Source organism: Anarrhichthys ocellatus, unplaced genomic scaffold (genome assembly GCF_004355925.1).
Source record: "Anarrhichthys ocellatus isolate YVR2014 unplaced genomic scaffold, GSC_Weel_1.0 scaffold20, whole genome shotgun sequence".
NCBI classification, from domain to species: domain Eukaryota; kingdom Metazoa; phylum Chordata; class Actinopteri; order Perciformes; family Anarhichadidae; genus Anarrhichthys; species Anarrhichthys ocellatus.
This window is the reverse complement of record NW_022280050.1, coordinates 824338-844029: the sequence shown is the minus strand read 5'-3', so window position 1 is coordinate 844029 and position 19692 is coordinate 824338. Positions and strand designations below refer to the sequence as shown.

Below are 19692 nucleotides of genomic sequence, written 5' to 3'. Positions count from 1 at the left end.
AGCAGGCAGCAACTCTTATTAATGGGATTGTGTCACTCTCTGCCTAGAAGCCAGCACCAAATCTGGGGTAGTGGGTTATCAGCAGACGAGTTGAGGGCACGCAGCAGCCAGGCTAGTGCAGACAGATGCAATATGCTGTTGGTCAGAATGGCACAGGCACTCGGGCGACCCCGGGGGGGCTTCAGCATCTGTTTTCACTGAGGAGTAGGCTTTGTCCTTTTTAACTCCGGTTTGTTAATACCAGACTAGACTCAGCACTTTCACTGTAGCATGTTGATGCACTTACTGTCAGTACGTTGTCTGTAGCTGGGCAGCTAACTAACTTTGTATGATTGGTTTGAACAATATTGATTGTGGGCGAGCTCATACGTACATCATTGGATGCTCTGGATGACCGATATTCAAAGAGGGTCAGGGATTGCGTCTGTGCATTTGTAAGGTATATGAATGTCTGATAATGCAGACTGTAGGAATCTATTCTATTTTAAACTAATGTAATTCTACCCTGCAGATAACGTATGTTGTGAGGTCACAGAGCAGGGGATTGTTGTTTCATCCCTCGAGAGAATCCGCAACTATGTGAAAAGGAAATGACTTGATTCAAAATAATGTTGCAGACAACTAAAGCAGCTGGTAGACATGAGCAGTTGCTGGGATTGTTTGACACAAAGCCATCAGACGGACACATTGCACTAGTTGACGTGCACAAAGTTACGGACCTCACCGGTTGACAAGTGATCAAATATTCCTCCCACTGCTTTGTACATGCTTCACATTCGAGATGGAGCTGTTACAGCCCTTTTTAAAAGGTCTTAATTGCAATAAAACATCAATCGTCTTTTAACATTCTTCCCCCTCAGTCTCAGTCCACCTTTTTCAAAGATTTGTTTTCATGCTGAGTGTGAGTGGTTTTGCCTCCCACTAAGAGCCTGGCAACTTCTTTATGGTCCAATAACACTGTGCCCTGCAGGGGGAACAGAAGCCAGGGGGAAAGGGATGTGGAAGTCTACACAGGGAATCCATTTTTATTTCGTCAGGAATGTCTTACTGCTCTGAAGTTGCTGCAAAAAGTTGATTTGACAGCTGATGGAAGGCTACGTCTCGGAGCCAAAGTGAGGTTTTTTTACTGAAATGTTGGCGCTTCGAGTCGTCCTGTTTTGGCTGTCGGCCAATTGTTTCAGATCACATTCTCTATTATCCCCTGATCCAGTGGTTAAATCCCCAAACACGAACTTCACACAGCACATCTTTGGCTGCATTATCAGATATTTCTGTAATATTAATCCATGCAGAACATTACATTTCCCCATATCGGAAAACGTATCTAAAAGTGTGTGTGTGTGTGTGTGTATAATATATATTAAATAAATAAATAAATAATACTGTGCTAGCCAATGTCATTTTCTAGCCAAAAAAGATGAACCTTACTAAAATAGAGCAGGGAACAATAGATGACTACATGGCCTCATATAATAGTCTGTTATGGAGCGCTCGTCACAACAGCAGACATTGGGGTTTTAGTGCAGCAAAGCCCCGTATCAAGGCCCTGAATGTATCCGAGGCGCCTCTTTTATCTCCAGCCCTATAGCGTTGGGATTACTGTCCAAAAGGAGATGGGAGGCAACACTGGACTGAAAACTGCCTGCCCCAGCAGTGTCTTTGTCATGGTGCGCACCAGCCCAGATCCTTTACTGGCCACAAATATTATATTGCTGAGACAAGCCAGAGGGCTGCAGAAAGAACTATGAAACAGACTTTTTTAAATGATAAGAAGCCCCAAAACAGGAGCAGATTCCAGTTGAGCAGACACCCAGAGGTCAAGGGCAAAGTTCCTTAGTTATATAATAGCCTCTGAGACATTCTCACATGCCACGGAACTGAACAGCCAATCAAAAGGCCCCGCTCCTCCCCTGAGTCAAACCGCTGCTGTACAAACATGGCCACCCCGGAGTTTGTTTGCACTGGCTAAGTTTAGGACTGTTTATTTTGTGATCAGAGAACGCCTCTTGAAAAACTTAGTTGGAGCCCTCACAATGATGGACAACAAACGTAGAATAATGGGTGCAATAATGTCATACATTTCTTGAACCAGCGTTTTTCACCAGAACACATGAAGTCCAACAAATGAGTTGTGTGCATTTTATTCTTCATATGCAATGCTGATTTTTTTATTTATTTATTTTTTTAATATTTTAAGCCATGCATTGTTTACCTCTGTATTTGCTTGCTGATTGGTCAAAAACTCCACATGGTACTTTTTATTTTATTTTACCTTAAGTGTGATGTATCTCTTCCTTCCTCTGTATTTCTGTGCAGGGGGGGACACCTGCAGCCAAAATGGAGGTGAAGACGTCACTTCTAGACAACATGATTGGGGTAGGCGACATGGTCCTCCTAGAACCCCTGTCCGAGGATTCATTCATTGAGAACCTGAGGAACCGCTTCGACCACAATGAGATCTACGTAAGTCTATTCAAGTCATGAAATTGTGTTTGCATTCGACTCTTCTGCTCGTCCCTGCTCCCAAAGACCGATATAGACGGCTTCCCTTAGGAAACGCGTATATAATTTTCATGCCTCCATTGTTCTTTCATTCCCTCACTCATTTAAGTCTCGGCCACAGTAAGGGACCAATCAATAACTCGCATCACCAAGGAATGTAGATGATGGCTTTTCTTACATGAGGCATGACATCCAGATCTCGGGGACAAGAAGGGACTGGCATGCTGGCTGGCTGGCTGGCTGGCTATCTCTAGAAGAGACGGGGTTGAAGAACTTTGCAGCCTTGGTGATTACAGCTCTGCTCTGGTTGCTGTTGGCTCACGGGGCTCCGGGCCCGAGGGATGATGTCACCTCATATAGCGATGATTGCCTTCGCCGCCGTGCTAGATATTTTGCCGAGATGCAGCCCACATCCTGCTGAGGAATGGGAATCGCGTTTTCATATTTCAAATGCCCTCAATTTTCTGTCCTAAACTGTAAGCTCCGAGCTTTTTTTATTTCCTGTGTGGCGTTGACCTAAATGTTGGGGGAACTACTTAAGCATGCAATTAAAACTATTTATTTAATAAACGCTCCTCCGAAAGGTGCACAATTTTAGTATTTCTGATTTGACCTTTTTTGCTTTAAAAGTGACATCTTCATGGAAAGGTAAATCATGGCTCCAAGTAAATACTGGGAGCTTTTTTTTTGGTGGCATAAGCTGCACCTCAAGAGTGATGACGGGGGAAAAGCTTTGAAGCCTATACTTATCCAATAAATCTGTGGTGTACAACCCTTGCATGTGAATGTATTTTTCCCTTGTGTGGCATCATTCCTCGCAAATGGTCCCCCACCCCCACCCCAAACTATCATATGACAGCTCACAGCAGAAGAAACATGGCTTTGTTTTCAAGGGGGGAGCGCGCATCATGTATCCAATAACTCGGTTGAAAGTCAGAGAATGAAAATCACCCTGTTAACTGATGCCCTGCTTCTCATGTCTGACTCTTCCTTTTCTCCTGAGCAAGAAAAGAGTGTTCCCCTCATGTTTATTTAATCCCTAAAGCCCTCATTGTTTTAACCATGATTAGCTCTGCATTGTGCGTTGCCTGATTAGATGTAATGGCCCCTTTTCCTTTACACCAGATCTGTAGCAGGATGATCAGTCTCCATCCTAAATGGATTCTCTAAAAGTGTAACTAGCATCTGTGGAAGTCGTTCTACATAACCGCTGCATTTTCAGCCCCCACACACTTTTTTTTAATTAGCCATAACCTTAGTTCCTAAAGGCCCTTTCATTCCAAGTCCCAATTTTTCACATGATAAGCAACTGACAATCTTTAAATTTACAGAAGTCGTATCTATGCACAGACAATGATAAAACAATTCTATGATGCAATTTGGGCTATTCTTAATGATTTGCAGAGGCTGAAAACAATTGTGTGTTTTGGGCTTATGGTCGAGAGAATTCTACTATTTGGGCACTTTTGTTTTTCCTTTGTTACCTTTCCTCTGCACTTGAAATGGCCTCTTCTTTCCTCTGGTGGGCTTATGAACAAGAGGCTGTGGGAGGTTGTGGCGTTGCCACAGGGAAGGCCATGCTCCACTCTTGTCAGAGTGGGTTATGCAACAGCCATTACCATGGAAAGCAAAGAAAATGTTTGAGCTTGATGTGCTCTCTGGACTCCCTTTTGAGCGTAGGAGGACAATGAAGATGATGGCTGGTTGCATTCGCTTTCGGAAATATCAGAAGTGTTATCTGTTGAACGGTACCTGTGCGAATGTTATGTAAAAGGTGTTATTTTATGTGACAATATGAAACAGAAAAGCAGTGCTTTTTAGGTAAAAAAAAAAAACACTGCTGACCTGTTTTCTTGTGCTTTAATTACATGTTATGTAATTGGCTAATGCTACATGAAAGATTTCCATTTTATTTAGCGCTTTAGGTGTTGCATGATATAGGCCTTTTGGGCATCGGTATGGCATCATGGATACTTGGACACATACTCTTACTAAAACCCGCCTTCAGCACCTTGACCTCTTTGCAGTCTGTGTTTACTGTCTAGACCACAGATTCCATAAACTTTTCCTTGTTTTTTTTTTAAGTGTGTCTTCAGTTTCACTTCAGGCATTGTATGCCTCAACAACGCATTAAGAACACCCAGCAGGGAGAAGCTGACAGAGGCAGAACTCCTCCGACCACGACTTAACAATTCACACCCAAATGGACAGAGGGTTGTTGGGTACCAGTCTGTGTAAAAGTTGATTCCCTCTAACCCTTTCATTTCTTCTGCCCACAGACATACATTGGCAGTGTGGTGATCTCCATGAACCCGTACAGGTCCTTGCCCATCTTCACTCCAGACAAAGTGGAAGAGTATCGCAACAGGAACTTCTATGAACTTAGTCCACACATGTGAGTCCGCTTCCCAGAACTCCTCCAAAACCACTCTGGTATCTATGTAAATTGTATGTCCTGCTTAAAGCCATCTAGTGTTTGACGGTGAGGTTTTCAATTTGGTGTCTTTCATGTGAAAATCTTTCTTTGCTGCAACAAAGAACTGGTGTGGATGGCACTTCAAGGCTTTGTTAGTCTGAATTTTTTGAGCAGGAACTGGCATCTGTCGGTTGAAGATGCAGCGTTTTTTTTTGTTTTCTTCAAACCTCTGTAAGGATTATCAATTTGGAGCCAGCGATTAATAAGGGGAGGGGGTTGAGATCAGATGGACACTAGCTCTTGCACAGAGAGTCAGTCTGGTGCTCTTGCTGGCCATTCAGCACTGTGGCACGCCATCTGTCCATTGGCAACATTTAGTCAACATTGCTGCGAGGCTGCCAAGATGAAACAAAGCCTGGCACTCGTCAATTAGCCTGCTGTGTCTCTAGGCTGCAGCAAAACCCCTCAGAGAGACGGGACTGAAAGAGCGAGAGTGCCCTAGTCCCAGAACAGACATACTCCCTGCAGACAAAAGCCAGCTCCTTGGCTTTACTTTACAGCCAGCTGTACAGAACTGTCATGACACAGTTTCAGGCTGTTTTGCCCTCCCCCTTTTTTTGTTTTCTACCTTAAATTTCCCAGTGCCTGTCCTCGCGCTTTCCTTTTGTATGCTGGAGGAGGACCACGAATGTGTACAAGGAGGTTTTGTCATGGTCGGCTACACAGCGCACTGTATTAAAAGAATGAGTCAAGTTTTTAGGCGGTATCCATCTACCTGTTGAGGTATGATAACTTAACAACAAATTCCCCATCGAAATAAAACAAATGTGCTTTTGTTGGCTTAAAGCTGGGACATGTGCTGTGTGCTCTGGTAAACAAAGTTCATCGCACAGAGCATCTAAATGAGTAATGTCTTAAACAGAAATGTTGCCCTTGAAGTGGATAAAGAATGTCTTTTGTCCTTTTTATTAGCCTGTAAAATCTGCTATTGAACCAATATTGTCAAAACACAGATGCCAAAATGTCCCACGTGTTCCCAACCGATTTAATCTCTTCTGTGAACTCTGACAATGAGCAAACATGTACGTTGCTAGAGGGATACTCCAAGGAATGTTGATATTGGGGCATATACTGTAAACAACATTGCTGTTTGGCAGTGGTCTGCTCTCAACTGTCTTACCACAAGATAATTTAGATAGTTACCAAAGGCTAAATAGCCAACCATTTGTCAGTCTTTGTAGAGTCATTTTCATACCATACTGACATGAACTGAACCCAGGATTTGTATGAGCGAAACATGTAAAAGCACTGCTATGTTCCTTTTTTTTTTTAAAGCTTCTAACTTAAAGTTCTTGACTAAGAAATGACAGATGTAATCAATTAGCAAAATAGGTTTTGTGTTTGACTCAATTACTTCTTTGTTGTTTGTCTGAGCCATTCCAACTCATCTGGCTAAAACTTTTAAAACCAAGACGAAGCCATCTGTAAATCCACAGAGCCAGGATGAATGTATTAAACCAGAGAGAATAAGATGTAATCAAATATGTCTACCATCCATCACCTAATAAAGCAGAACCAGCTACAATAGAATACGCAACCAGAAAACTGTTCAAACTAGGGGCATGGTGAAATAGAAAGAAGCCTGCAACGTCTCTGCTCTCAATGGCAGCATCTTCAGTGATGGATGACTTGGCTACACTGTCAAAAAGAAATGCTTTCTATTCACTGAAATATACATCCTCTAAATGCTGATCATCTTACTATTAGGCTTTAAGTAAAGAAGATTAAACCCTGTTTAATAGGACAGGCTCTTGAACGGGACCTAAAATGCCAGTCAAAGGCAGATTGTATCAACATGCTCCATAAATTGATCTTAATCCTCCTGTCAGGCCATCTGGACCAAGCTTTGGGCTTTGCATTTATCGTCCTCAAGTAATGTTAAACCCTCAGTCTTGTCAAATGCATCAGCACAGTTGTTCTGATTTCCATGTCCTTCCTGTGGGCTACTTGAGCTTTGGTCACTCGCATACGATACCATCGCATCATCAATTAACTCGTTTATTTATTCCGTCTGGAGATTCAAGCTGTCTAAGTAAAGAATGATGAAGAGAGATGGCAACTTCCGCCTCTGGGATTTAGGTGCAGAAAGCCCTGTGACAAGTTTCCAGCGTTGGAGGCGGCGCCCCATTTACTCCCATGAAAGTTGCTCAGTGGCGCATGATGCAAAAAATGTTTAACTTCAGAGTGTAAAATTCCCCGGCTCTTCCAGGCCCATAGCGCAAGTGTAGATTGTTAGTATTGCTTTCCCTTAGTAGACTCAGAACTTTTAACCATACTGTGTTGGTGCTTAACCTTTTCCATATTGATGCGAGGTCAACAAATGTGAATGTGACTCTTTTTTTAAATACACTCGTGTATATATATATATATATATATATATCTAGAAGCAGCTGGACAGCTGTGGCTATGAAATACATTTTGATGTTGTAATTTGAATACATTTGACTTGACTGGTATTCAAAGCAGAGCAGAGAGCAAGCATCACTACAAGGGATTTAAATGCATGGTGTGTCATGCCTTAAACACGAGGCAAATTCATTTGTTTCCACCTTTTCCTATTGGAGCTCACTTAGCTTCACAATTATTTGGGTCTGTTGTTTTAAGGCTACAGAAAATGCATTTATTTATTAGACAATAGCCTTCACCAGAGTAGTGTACATAAGTTTAAAAAACTGAAACTAAAAAGACTTCATGAGAATCAGCCCCACCGTACCGTGCCTTAATAATTCTGTATTGTAGCCTATTCTTTGATTTAGCTATAGTTCTGCAGTCGTACAACTTTGCAGCAAAAACTGCTAATTTTGAGTTTTGAGCAAGGTAGGGTAAAAAAAAAAGATTTATTTTTACAAATATGAACATTAGATTTTGCAACAATATAGATTGGATAAATGCTCGGCTTTAGAAGAAGAGTGCATCATTTTTTATAAAAAGTAATCATAGATATCTTGTACGGATATAATCGCGGCATCCGCTCAATATTTCTAAATAAAAAAATGACTTCCAGTTCCTGGTGATGTTTCCCACCTCAACAAAGTGTTTCATGACCTTATTTTTTGCATGGATGAGCTTCAACTGGCTGAGGGGCTTTATTACTGCAGTGACTGAAGGGATCAGTGTTTGGCTTTAATTAAGGTAACATCAGGGGGTCCTAGGAATCTTCCTCTTCCTGTCTTTGCCTCATCAGGCACTTGAACAGTATAATGTCAGCAGATCAGGTCGCATCAGTTAAGGCAAAAGGAGCTCACAGGGATGTTTGAATTTGCCATAGCCCCTGAAGATGTTAGGTTGTATATATGAACCCCTATTGACTTGCTGTAAGTTAACAAAAAGGACAATTTGTCACATGATTGTTTGCAGAGATAATAATCTCCCAGCCTGATCGATGCTTTGGGGGATTCTTTTTCCAGAACATATTCAACAGCAAAACAAGTCATCATTAACGCTAATATCAATATTGGTGCATTTTCATTGTTTTTGTTTTTAAGCATGAAACTACTGACTCCATTGAATTTCTCACCTTACTGTCACTGCAAATATATTTGACAGAACAAATAAGCAACAGATAATTGCACAACCCTTAACTTAAACCCCCTTCAGAAACAGGAACAGAGTGTAAATAACACCACCGTGTTCGTTGGCTGCGCCCACTTGGAGTCTTTTTTTGAAGATTTTGTACACGACCGTTTTATAGACCACACCATGACAGAACGTCACACATCTGTTGTCTGTGACTTTTTGGCAGAACAATGTGCCTAGAGTAAGTTCCAATGTAAAATGCCGTGCACAGTGACAACATGTCTGCTGACATGTCAAACGCATGCTGTCCCTAAAACAATCACTGGTCCTCGCTTTCCTCAGAACACACAACACATTCTATTTATTAAAGTTAATTCTTTGTCTTTGTCGGTGCTGTGGGAAATGCCTAAGCACCCTGGATAGTCTGTTTAGATGAGATGAAAGATGAATATATCTTAAGGTTATTGATTAAAAGCCAGGAAAATTTGCCTGAGCAGAATTAGATTAGTCAAACTCGTAACCTTTTTTAATTAATGTCATTACATTGTCAGTGGCTCATTGCTGGTGTTTCTGCATCTCCACGGGTGCCTGAAATACCTTGTGTATGAGTGGTGATGTTTTTGTGTCTTTTGCATGAGCACGACTATGGAACAGTGAGTGTGTGTGCAGGTGTTCATCCATTTCACACCTGCTCTTGTAATCCCTGGACAAATGGAGGTATGTATGTGTGTGTGTGTGTGTGTGTGTGCGCCCATCAGCTGGAGGGAGAACTGCAGCTTGTCCCCTATCTCTAAACTTGTTAGTAGACTAATTGCCTGTTAAGTTCCATCTAAATTAGAGTTGGGCCTATTGCAGATATACCCTGGCTCTTCACCAAGCCAGAGACCAGTATATTGATCAACCAAGATATAAGAGGTTTCCATGCAGTTGTCGTGAATTTTACCAAATCACAACATGGAGATTGTGATTTGGGTACATTTTTTCAACTGAGTTGGACCAAATGAGTTATCTTACATGGAAAACAAAACGACATGAGAATGCAGCTACATTATGTTCAATCAGAACAGCAATAATCTAATTTCCGGAGTGCAACATTTTTTTAATATTAAAAATTAGATTGAACTGAAATGTCATAACCAAAAGTACCTGGGTGGAGAAAAAAAAATGCATGTGGCTGTGCATGTCTCTGGAAATGTGAATGAACTCTCCAGCTGGGTTTATAGAGGACCACTCACGTGTCCATCATTTCCTCTCCTGGCCAATTTAGCAAAATGCTCCTTTGCCCAGTTGAGGCGCCTCATAATTAACTGGCAGGTGTTTTCCTCCCCTCTACACAAAGTCGAAGCATTAGAGATGAACTAATCAGTGGCCTTTCTCCACGCACAGCAGCATTACAGATGGCCTGGCCATTTTTTTGTATGTCCCCTTCCGCCCAAGCCAGACACAGATTTGTGTGCGTGTGTGTGTCTGTGTGTGTGTGTCTGTGTGTGTGTGTCTGTGTGGACAGACAGCTAGCCCCACGTCTCTAGGGTAGGATCGTATTTCCCCAACATTTAATGAGGTATTGAGACCCCCGATGCTCTCTGCGCTCAATACCTAGTGCCACTAGAGCATTGGTTGCAGGGGGGGCATCACGACTGGCTAATTGAGCGGAGGCCCCCGTGCAAGGTGTATGTCGGGGGTTTCAGCTGTTATGCACAAGGTTAGGACAGCTTGGTTGTGAAATCTGCTTTGTTGTAAAGGTTTGACAAGTAGGAATATTGTCTCACTATGAGTTGTTTTAATTGTTCTTAAGGGGGGGGGGGGGGAGGAGTCCCTGCAATGCTCATCATAGCCTTGCTTTTTTGTAACTGCTGTATTACTCCATACAGTAAATAGGTTTGTCATATCTCAAGAATGAGTATGACGTTAAAATCCTTGATTGTCCCAACCATAATACAAGCTAAAATAAGGAAGCTCAAGTGTATTCAAAGAACACGAAACATGCATTATATTGAATTGTGCTGCATTGTGCAGTTTCCAGTGAAAGGCCTGCGATTACGTCAAAAAGTGCTGAAGAAGACCAGAGGTCACATGTGGGGGAGTGATCTGCTTGTACTGAGTGCCTGCCTGACAAGGATCACACTAAAAGCATTCCTTCTGAGTGATCCCGTCCTACGTAATGTGTATGTTTGCATTACGACTACTGTCTCATCCCTTTGTATAGAAAGTTGCACGTGGCTTTTGCAGTAGTCCTATTGTTTAGCTCTATTCGATCCATTGTCGCTGTGAAGCCCTGGTATCACATCAGGTTTCCTTATTATCAAACCACTGCCAAGTTTGTGAGAGCAAATGAATTATGTCATAATGTGCAACACAAACCTGCCATTGATCCATTTGTTTAAGGATTCATTTTAAAATATGATCAATAGGCATGAGACTATTTTATGTGTTTGATTAAGATAAAAGAGCCATGGTAACAGCGCTTTGTCCGCAGGGAGGATGGACTTTGGAGCAATTTACTGCATCATGACATCATAGCTCTGGTTACCTTTGTTGTCAGTTGGAACACTGATCAAAAGGCAAAAAATACAAGTTGGAAATTCCCTCTAATTTATAGAATTTGTTTTTGGCAGCTTACCAAATACATTTGCACCCTTTTATTGGTCTTACCTTCAAACTGTTGTACTGAAATACTGTATCTGCCTACATTTCTTGTGGAATAATTGAGTTCCCCAAGTTGATATTAGCTGTGTGAATGCAGTATTGTTACGCAGCGGACTCAAGTGTCAGAATATGTTGTAAAATCCCAAACTGTAGTAAAACTGATATCACAGGAGGCCCCTAATAAGACACAAGAATGGTAGTTATAAGATAAAGTAGTCCTGTTTGATATCCGTGTTTCTAACCGTCAAATATAAGATGTAAAACAGTTCATATCTGTTTCGATCAGTGCATTCGTTCTGTTATTTTATCCAGCTGCAGCGATTCGGTAACAAGCTTACTCCACGTGTACACTGATTTGGTGTTATATAAGACTGTTTTCAAAGAGGCCTACATAATATTGCAGCACAGAAACTGAGCGTAGGTAGATTTAAGTAGGCACTTGTTGAAATGGCATTTTGACTCAGGTGGGCAGAGTGAGTCCTCTCCGGCATGTGTTGGCGTAATGGTGAGCGGGGTGAACCTCGAGAGACATGATTGGGAAAGTGTGTGTTCCTTTGTCCACCCACTGCTTCAACCCAAGAATATAATGCAAATGTGTTGAAGTGGATGATGCAACCATTTATAATCGACTGCTACATTTGTACATGAAGGCAGCAGTACACTTGTATACATACTTGCACACATGGGTCTGGAGCCTCATTACAGAAGCTTCCTAAGTCTGAAATCCTTTCTTACCTTTAAGGATATAGAAATATTTTTCCTAACTGCGTTTCTGAAAAAAAAATCCTATTTTATCTTTGGATAGGATTTAGCTATTACAGAACAGCTATCCTAAATTCACTTTCCATAGGGCCCCTAATGCTATTGATGACAATAGTTTTTGATTTGTATTTATTGTTCTTTTTTCTACATTGATGGCTGTGCCAATTTGCATATTGGATTTCTCATATTGTGTGAACCAGGTTCTGTTCGGCAGCCCATAGCATCTGCGATTACTTAACCTATTGACAACCATTAATTGCGAAAGGTTATGAATTCCTCTCTATTGTTTCCAAAGATAATGCACCTACCTGCTGATAACTTAACACAATACTGATTACACATTGCCTGCGCTGTCATTTATTGCTTCTGTGAGCACAAGATTTTATTTCATAGATTTTCTTTTATCTGTGACTGTCCCAAAACCATTGTAAACTCTCTCTATTCATCGCCAGAACAATGGGGTATTAGCCTTTTATCTGTGTACACAGCTTGCATAACACGTGAGAGGCATACCGAAATGGAGGTTGGGAGATGAGACTCACTGCTGTTCCACCATAGAACCTTATATATTTGACAATAATGTATGTTTTTGTATTTGTTGAAGATGCTATAGAACTATTTTCTTAACAAAAAAAGTTGTATCATTTTGTTAAGACAGACTTTTTGGGTCAAACTGCAACCAAATCCACTTTTTAGGCCTCGTGTGTATTTTAATCTGAGCATATGGCCGTACACAGCAGTACTGTAGCTAATGTAATGTGGCCAATATGGGAACATCAGCTTTTGATGGCGGACTGCAGCTCCTGCTTTTGAACTGCTGCAGTGCTGCAGCTGGAGCACAGTCATGGTGGAGCAGCATGTGAACGGTCACATGAAAATCAAACAAGCTGTCAAACTGATTTGGATGTTATTTGTGCAGATTGAGGATTCATTTGGCTGTGGACATTTAGCCAAGTCCCAAAGGACCTGACTATGAGCCCAAAGGGTCAGGCTTGGCATTACACAGAGAAACTGTTTATGGAAAACTAATCTGACATCGTAGTGCGGTTAAGTTTGTGCCAGGTAATGTCCACTGCCAAGCTAGCTTTTTGCATTGAAGCTTGGGTAAATTTATATTCTGAAAAGTTGATAAATCGGGGGGGGAAAATGATCAATGTTTTACTGAAAAAATGGAATCCAGCTTATCTACTCTGTGCCGAATTAAACGTTCGATGCAGATATGCAGTTAAAATAAGTTTTAAGGTTATGTTCCCTTGCAACATGTTATTGATCACTGAAAGCTCTTTTTCTCTAAATGTTTTGTTGGAGGTGGTCTTCATTTCAGCCAAGGTAGCCCACCTCTGCTATAAAACGCAGCAGGAATCCCTAGTCCCTTTTACACAGCGATCCCACAATACTGCCATAAAGAAAATCCGCCATTACGCCGGCTTTGCTTTTCTACACTGAACCGAACAAGGCTGGCACAATGCCGCCACAGTGTGTAATTCTAGGGTACAATGCGCTGTTTTTTTGGCTCTAGGGAAAAGGGACCCCATGACTACTTTAGTCCCTTCTACCAAAACCTCCTGGTCTGTGGCCTCCTCATTTTATGGTGTGGAGTGGGACAAGTTGTCACCCGCCACTGTGGTGCTGCTGTAGGACCAACATTACACTGTTGGTCAGACCCACAATGACTCTGTCTGTTGTCTGAATGGACTCAGTGGGTCATATGGTCACCCTGAAGCCTTTTGCTTCTTTCAAGAGATGCCAAGTTATCTTGTACTAAAAAAGGCGTAGCGGTTTATTTCTATGCAGCCTTTGTGTGGGTGCGAGTGTGTGCACTGTGCCGGGGGTGTTGCGATGCCTGTAGGGCTCATAGATGACGCGTCATTCATTTTTCTTTACTTTGAAAAACAAATCAAACGTACAGTGTATATAGTAGATAAGACGTCATCCTCTTTTCAGATAGGTCGTTGCAGGTCATCCTCAAATAGATAAGTTTATAATATGTTGTTGAGCTGAGAACATTCCAATGCAACTGAAGTTAAACCAATAAAAAAATGGTCATACTGGTCTAGTACAGTTAGTTTCATGGACAGTCTAGTCTGTATATATGTCAGCAGGATTTCAGCGACCAGTTGTGTTTTATATTGAGAGAGCCTGAAGTGCCACAGTGGAAGGCCGAGACATGGAGAGCAGGTTGAAGAGAGGAAGTCCTCAAACCTGACAGAGCTCTGCTGCTTTCTGGGCTATAAAAAGACATCTTGCTCCTCTGTTTCCATCATCCTGTCTGTGGCTGTGCACATGTGGTGTGGTTTTTTTTTTTTTCTTCCTTAAATGTGTGTTTCTAGTTTCTTCTAGCCAAAGGCACAAGGCCTTCATTCATCATTGTTGAGCTCTCGTGTCTCAGACAGTCTTTAAGCCCTTTTAACAACTGATAATTGGGAGTCATTTGAAAATCTTTTAATTTTTTTTAATATACTCCATGCTGATTCCCTAAAAACTCACTGAAAGAGGCTCAGAAGAGTCTTTGTTTCAGTATTACTTTGAGGATGTCTCGCTAACTTAATCAGAATGCTTATTTCCTGCTTTTCCAAGGATCAGACAAACAAGTTGAATCTGTGTATTCCCCTGCTGTGGAACACTAAATTGCTGTGCAATAAAGTAAATTAAAGCCCTGGACCCCCTCAAAGTTTGATGTATGGGTAGGGGAGTATCAATGAGTAATTTAACAGAGGTCTCAGGCAACCCTGAGTGAGTGTTGAATAAATTAGAGATCTTTGGCAGCAGTACTTCACCTTGAGCTTTTAATTTACAGAGTTAGAGGTATTCGTTATTGCACCTTCTAAGTTGCACATTGAGAGTGCTCTTTAGCATATAAAACTGTCATCATGATCTTGTGTCAGATCTTTTCCTTACCACCCATTTTATAGCAACACATTGTCGTAACTAATACACACAGATGGGCCGCACCAGCACGTTCGTCAAACAATCTGAATGCATGTCGCTGTGCTGAATTTGTGTGTGTGTGTGTGTGCGTGTGCGTGTGTTTCTTGCACCAGACATTGACTCTTCCACCTGGTCATAAAGCATCAGGAAAGTGTTGCTTCCTTGGCAGCTCCATCAGAGCCAGGAGGATTTCCTGTGGCCTCTGTGGCCGCTGAGCTCACATCCCCCCCCCATTCCCACATACAAACACGTAATAGAAACTGGATTTAGCATCAAAGTACTGAACAGGTTTATCCATTTTTAGGCCTGGAATATGAACAAAGTTTTACTTTGAAAAGCCTATTTAAATGTGCTGCATGTCAATATGAAGACATGGCTCTGAGAGAGAGGGAGAGAGAGAGAGAGAGAGAGAGGGAGAGAGAGAAGATTATTATTATTATTATTATTATTATTATTATTGTTTGCAAAAGTCCTGTCCTCTCCCAGTAGCTGGCTGGTCTGCGCTCCAGCCCATATATTACAGCTGCATTAGCATCTATAAATGACTACTTTAAAATGTGCAGAAAGAACTGACTAGGTTATTTTCTACTGCTTACCTCATGCCAGTGTGGCTTTGTGTTCACCACTGCCACGTGCATGTCCAAATTACAGCTCGAGGCAGATGTGAAGGGGAGGTGCCAAGTGGCACTTATGGTCCAAGGCCCTCTTCCCAGCGTAACCCCCCCCAACACACACACACGGATCTGGGAGGCCTTTGGGATTTCAGTGCCTCACTCACTGCTTCCTCTGCCTTTGATGGTGACCTTGGTGCTTCATCATCATTTTGACTTCCATGTTTTGTGATGTGGTTCAGCCTGTTTCTGTTCACTGCTTTCATGGTCTTAATGATAGCACACTGTTGCAGCCGCAGGGATGAGCATTAATTCAAATTCTGCCCTGTTTTTCTTGCTTTTGTATGTGGGAATACAAAATACAGATTAGTATCTTGTGAGAGGTCAGTTGTGGCTTGTATTTTTTTTTTTTTTTTTTCTTTTAAATGTTCATTCAAATTCAAACATTTATATAATCTGGATATGCAAAATTTTGGGTGTGGCCCCTCGCTTCACTTGACTTCTATTCATATTGTGATTATGTGGTGGCCATTCATATTCATATGACTAGCTCTGCATGTAAAGGACCTCCCACTCCTATTTTACACCCCTCACCTTCCCCTGGTACACTGCCCCTCCCACTGGCCTGCTCTGGGGGCGACATAATTGATGTGTGATGATCTGCTCATTGTCAGGATGAGGTCAGGCAAAAGGAGTGTTTTCACAAAGCAGACATCTGCTGCGCTGTGCTGCCCTTTTCAACAGTGACGTGATGTCCTGTGGCAAGTCTCATCCATAGAAACTCGGAGTACAGGAGAGGGTAGGGGCTGGGCTGTGATTACAGATTGTGTGGGTGGGGATTTGTGAGTGAGAGGCTTGTGCCAGACCCAAAAAAACAACTGAGAGCTCTAAAATTTTACATTTAAGGTTCCCTGTAAAGTTCATTTTACATTCAGTATTTCTCACCAGAACAAATCCCCAAAAAGTGTGTTGAATGCAGTTCTTATAAACTTTTGCAATGCAGATTTATTTTGTAAACTTGCATTGTTGACGTCCGTATTAACATTGTTTAGCTGTCTTCTTCCCTGCATGTTGCTGGGGTAGTTTCTTGGCTAATGATGATCAGTTAAACAGTGTGACATTGCATTATTTCCATGCAATACAAATCTATCAATGTTACTGCCCTGCACAGTTGGCAGGGATATGTTTTGCTTCACCTGTGCGTACACTTCAGATGTATTAAGAGGTGGATATGGCGCAGTCGGCTCCAGTGGCCAACTGCGGTACTGCAACTAAGAAAATGCACTTGGTCCCAACTAGCATTTACCATTTATACAATAAACCGCTGTAAAACTGTTTACAGGACACCTTCAGCTGCAAACAACCTCAATGATAACTCTCCTATGACATTTTAAACCATGAAGGTTGTATACTTGCAAAACTGTCATAATGTAATTCCTGTAAAAAATAGTGCGCCGTAGCATCTACAGTGTTTTGAGTAATTTCACAAGCCTATTGACTCACTACAGCAGCTTGACTCAAAGGAAGTTGCTTCTGCACTAGCGTACCCCTTTTCCTGAGGGTTTGTTGGTTGACAGCCCCCACTGGGGCCTGACGAGGGAGAGGACTGGTTGCCGGGCTCCATGGGCTCTGGTCCCAAATGATGTGTGATGGTGCAGAACCCTAAGCTCCATTAGCCCGCCTGAGCTTTAACTTTGTATTGTGGCCTGGAATGCATTCATCTGGCTGTCCATCTCTGGGCAACCTCTCTGTCATGGTTTCTTACCAGCAATCAGCTACTTTTCGAATTGGAGGTCAGTGTTAGTTCAGTGTGTGATTATACGCTTCAAGTTCTGCTTCTAACCGCTCTGAGTCCACTAATGCATTTAGTTGCTGTACCCCAAATTAGATTTTCTTCTTTTTTCAGACGTTAGCTTCTTTTTCCATGTCTTGGTGTATTTGTGGATATATTTGGACTAGATAATGCATTGCAGAGTGATACCACATTGCAGTTCAGCATGCAGACTCAAATGCAGCCTGAACAGCTCTCTTAGAAATTGCTTTGAACCTTGTCTAACCAGTTTTTTAGCCTGGTGCCATGCTACATTTTGATATGCAGTGTGCTTGAATCTGACAAGAGCTTTGCCTCTACAAGTAAATCTAACCACAGCAACCATGCTCTGAGTTCAGCATCCCATTTCAGACCCAGGTACAACCCATTGTTGGTGTTGTATTAAAACCCCTGTCAACATCTGTAAATGTCAGACATTCTTTCCTACGCTCATGTCTAGCACTCCCATATAAATACTCGATTAATGGACCTGGGAGACTTGGAGTGCCCCCACCCCCCAGGCAAGGGATTAGACCCGATTAGACACTGGGGAGAGACTATTTTGATGCATTCCTCCAAAATTACCTCAAGCTATATTTACCTTGTACTTAATGTAAAACATGATGCTTAAAACTGTTGATCTAGCTTGATATTTAAAAAGTTGGGAGATTACTTTGGTGAAGGTTTTGAAGCCACTAGCTTTGACTTGTATTAAGCCGTAACCCTCCTGTAGAGATGGTTGATATCAGAGGTGTCGACTCAAGTCACAAATGTAATAAAGACTAATTGACGAAATAAAAATACTTTGCAACCCAACTTGAACGTTAACACCAATGACTCGTGATTTCCCTTTGACTTGAGCCCTTTGCCTTTAATTCCCCAGAACCTCTTTGTTTGAACCAATCTGACAGCATCCAGTCAAGTTGCAGGAGAATGCCATTAAGAGCTACTGTTGCGTAACTGAGCGGCAGTTGTTGTTAAAAATACAATTGCATTTGGTGAAGAGTGCTTTATGAAAGTTTAGGACTTGGGACTCGAGTGCAAAGACTTGTGACTTGTGAAACAATGGCTTGGCACCACCTCTGGTAGGGATTCATCATCTTGCTCAGGGGCACTTCAGCAGGGCAGAGTCTCCCAAATACCTTTTTAGTCTCCTGCTTCCCCTCTGTGATGGTCCACCAGGTCAGTCCGACTCAAAGAAACTTTCTTTTAAACCTGACGGAGCTCATCATGATGATGAGCTTGTCTTAGATGATGCATTATTCCAACTCCACTTTACCGTGTCTCAAACTAACTCAATTTTTTAATGGCATAATTGCAGCTTTTACCAGGCATGGCTTTGGAAAAAAAATCCTGAGTAATGCCAAAGTACAGTGGGGGGTGTACAGGAGGGGAAGTGAGTTAATTTGCAGTCTCGTGTCCTGCTGGAGGAGAAAGTTGGAAGACACTCCTCGCAGTACTGTACATGACTGTTTGCTTGCCAAATGGAAGCTGTAAAACCCTTTAATGTTCCTTCTTTGTGTGTATCTCAATGAAATTACAGACCACTGTGCCACACAAGATTAAAAAAAAAGTGTCATTGTGATATGGCCCTCACATCATCCACACCCTTCCCTCCAACCATAAAGGATTGTCTGAATAAAGAGAACAAATAATACATTGTTCTGGAATTGAGAGGGGGTGAAACTGCAGTAATCGGTCCCACTTTCCCATTGTATCACTGTCCTGGAATGTACGACAATAGGCTTCACTTTATAATAGGCACTCTACTTTTATCATTCACTAATCCACCAAGGGTTATTTTACAGTGAGTGATTGCATTAATCAAACGCCTGAAAGCGCACAAAGCGGATTCTTTTTTAAATGGCATGCAGGAAAAATTCCCACGTTTATGTAAACTAATTGTTTTAACTGTCACTTAAGGAGGTAAAAAAAGGCTTTTAAGCATGTCTCTGTTCTTGTTTGCATTTGGATGCAGGAGCTTTAGCAGCATTAGTTTTTGAGTTGGACGATATTACAATTATCAAAGCCAAATCACAAATGTGAACCAGCCGGTGTAGCTAAATAAAGCTGCAAGTCACTCCAGTCCTGGGGCTGTTCTACAGATGCAACCTAATTTCCAATGAAGCCGCGTGCTATTGATTAGGATGGACGCCATGCGGCCTGGCACTGTACTTTATTATTACTCTGAACTTCTTTCACCCCAGTATCTTTCCCAAAATATCCTGGAAAATACTTTTGAAAATAAGGATGTTATGTAAGCTGAGGGCATGTAATATAAAGTACTGTGAAAGCTTATGACTTTGTACCTTTTGTCTTCCAGCTATGCTTTGGCAGATGAGGCCTACCGTTCACTGAGGGACCAGGACAAGGACCAGTGCATCCTCATCACAGGGGAGAGTGGGGCTGGGAAAACCGGTATGTTGCTAGAAGATAACTCC

General features: G+C 41.9%; 1 protein-coding gene across 3 annotated transcripts in view; it reads left to right on the top strand.

Moving 5' to 3' along the window:
• myo1b (myosin IB) overlaps window positions 1-19692 on the top strand; it is a 56281-nt gene that overhangs the window by 5904 nt on the left and 30685 nt on the right. For all 3 annotated transcript variants that reach the window (XM_031858271.1, XM_031858270.1, XM_031858272.1), the window contains exons 2-4: window positions 2317-2463; window positions 4782-4897; window positions 19575-19669. In XM_031858271.1, the coding sequence (XP_031714131.1) occupies window positions 2338-2463; window positions 4782-4897; window positions 19575-19669 (337 nt within the window). In that variant the 5' untranslated portion in view covers window positions 2317-2337. The remainder of the gene's footprint in view (window positions 1-2316; window positions 2464-4781; window positions 4898-19574; window positions 19670-19692) is intronic.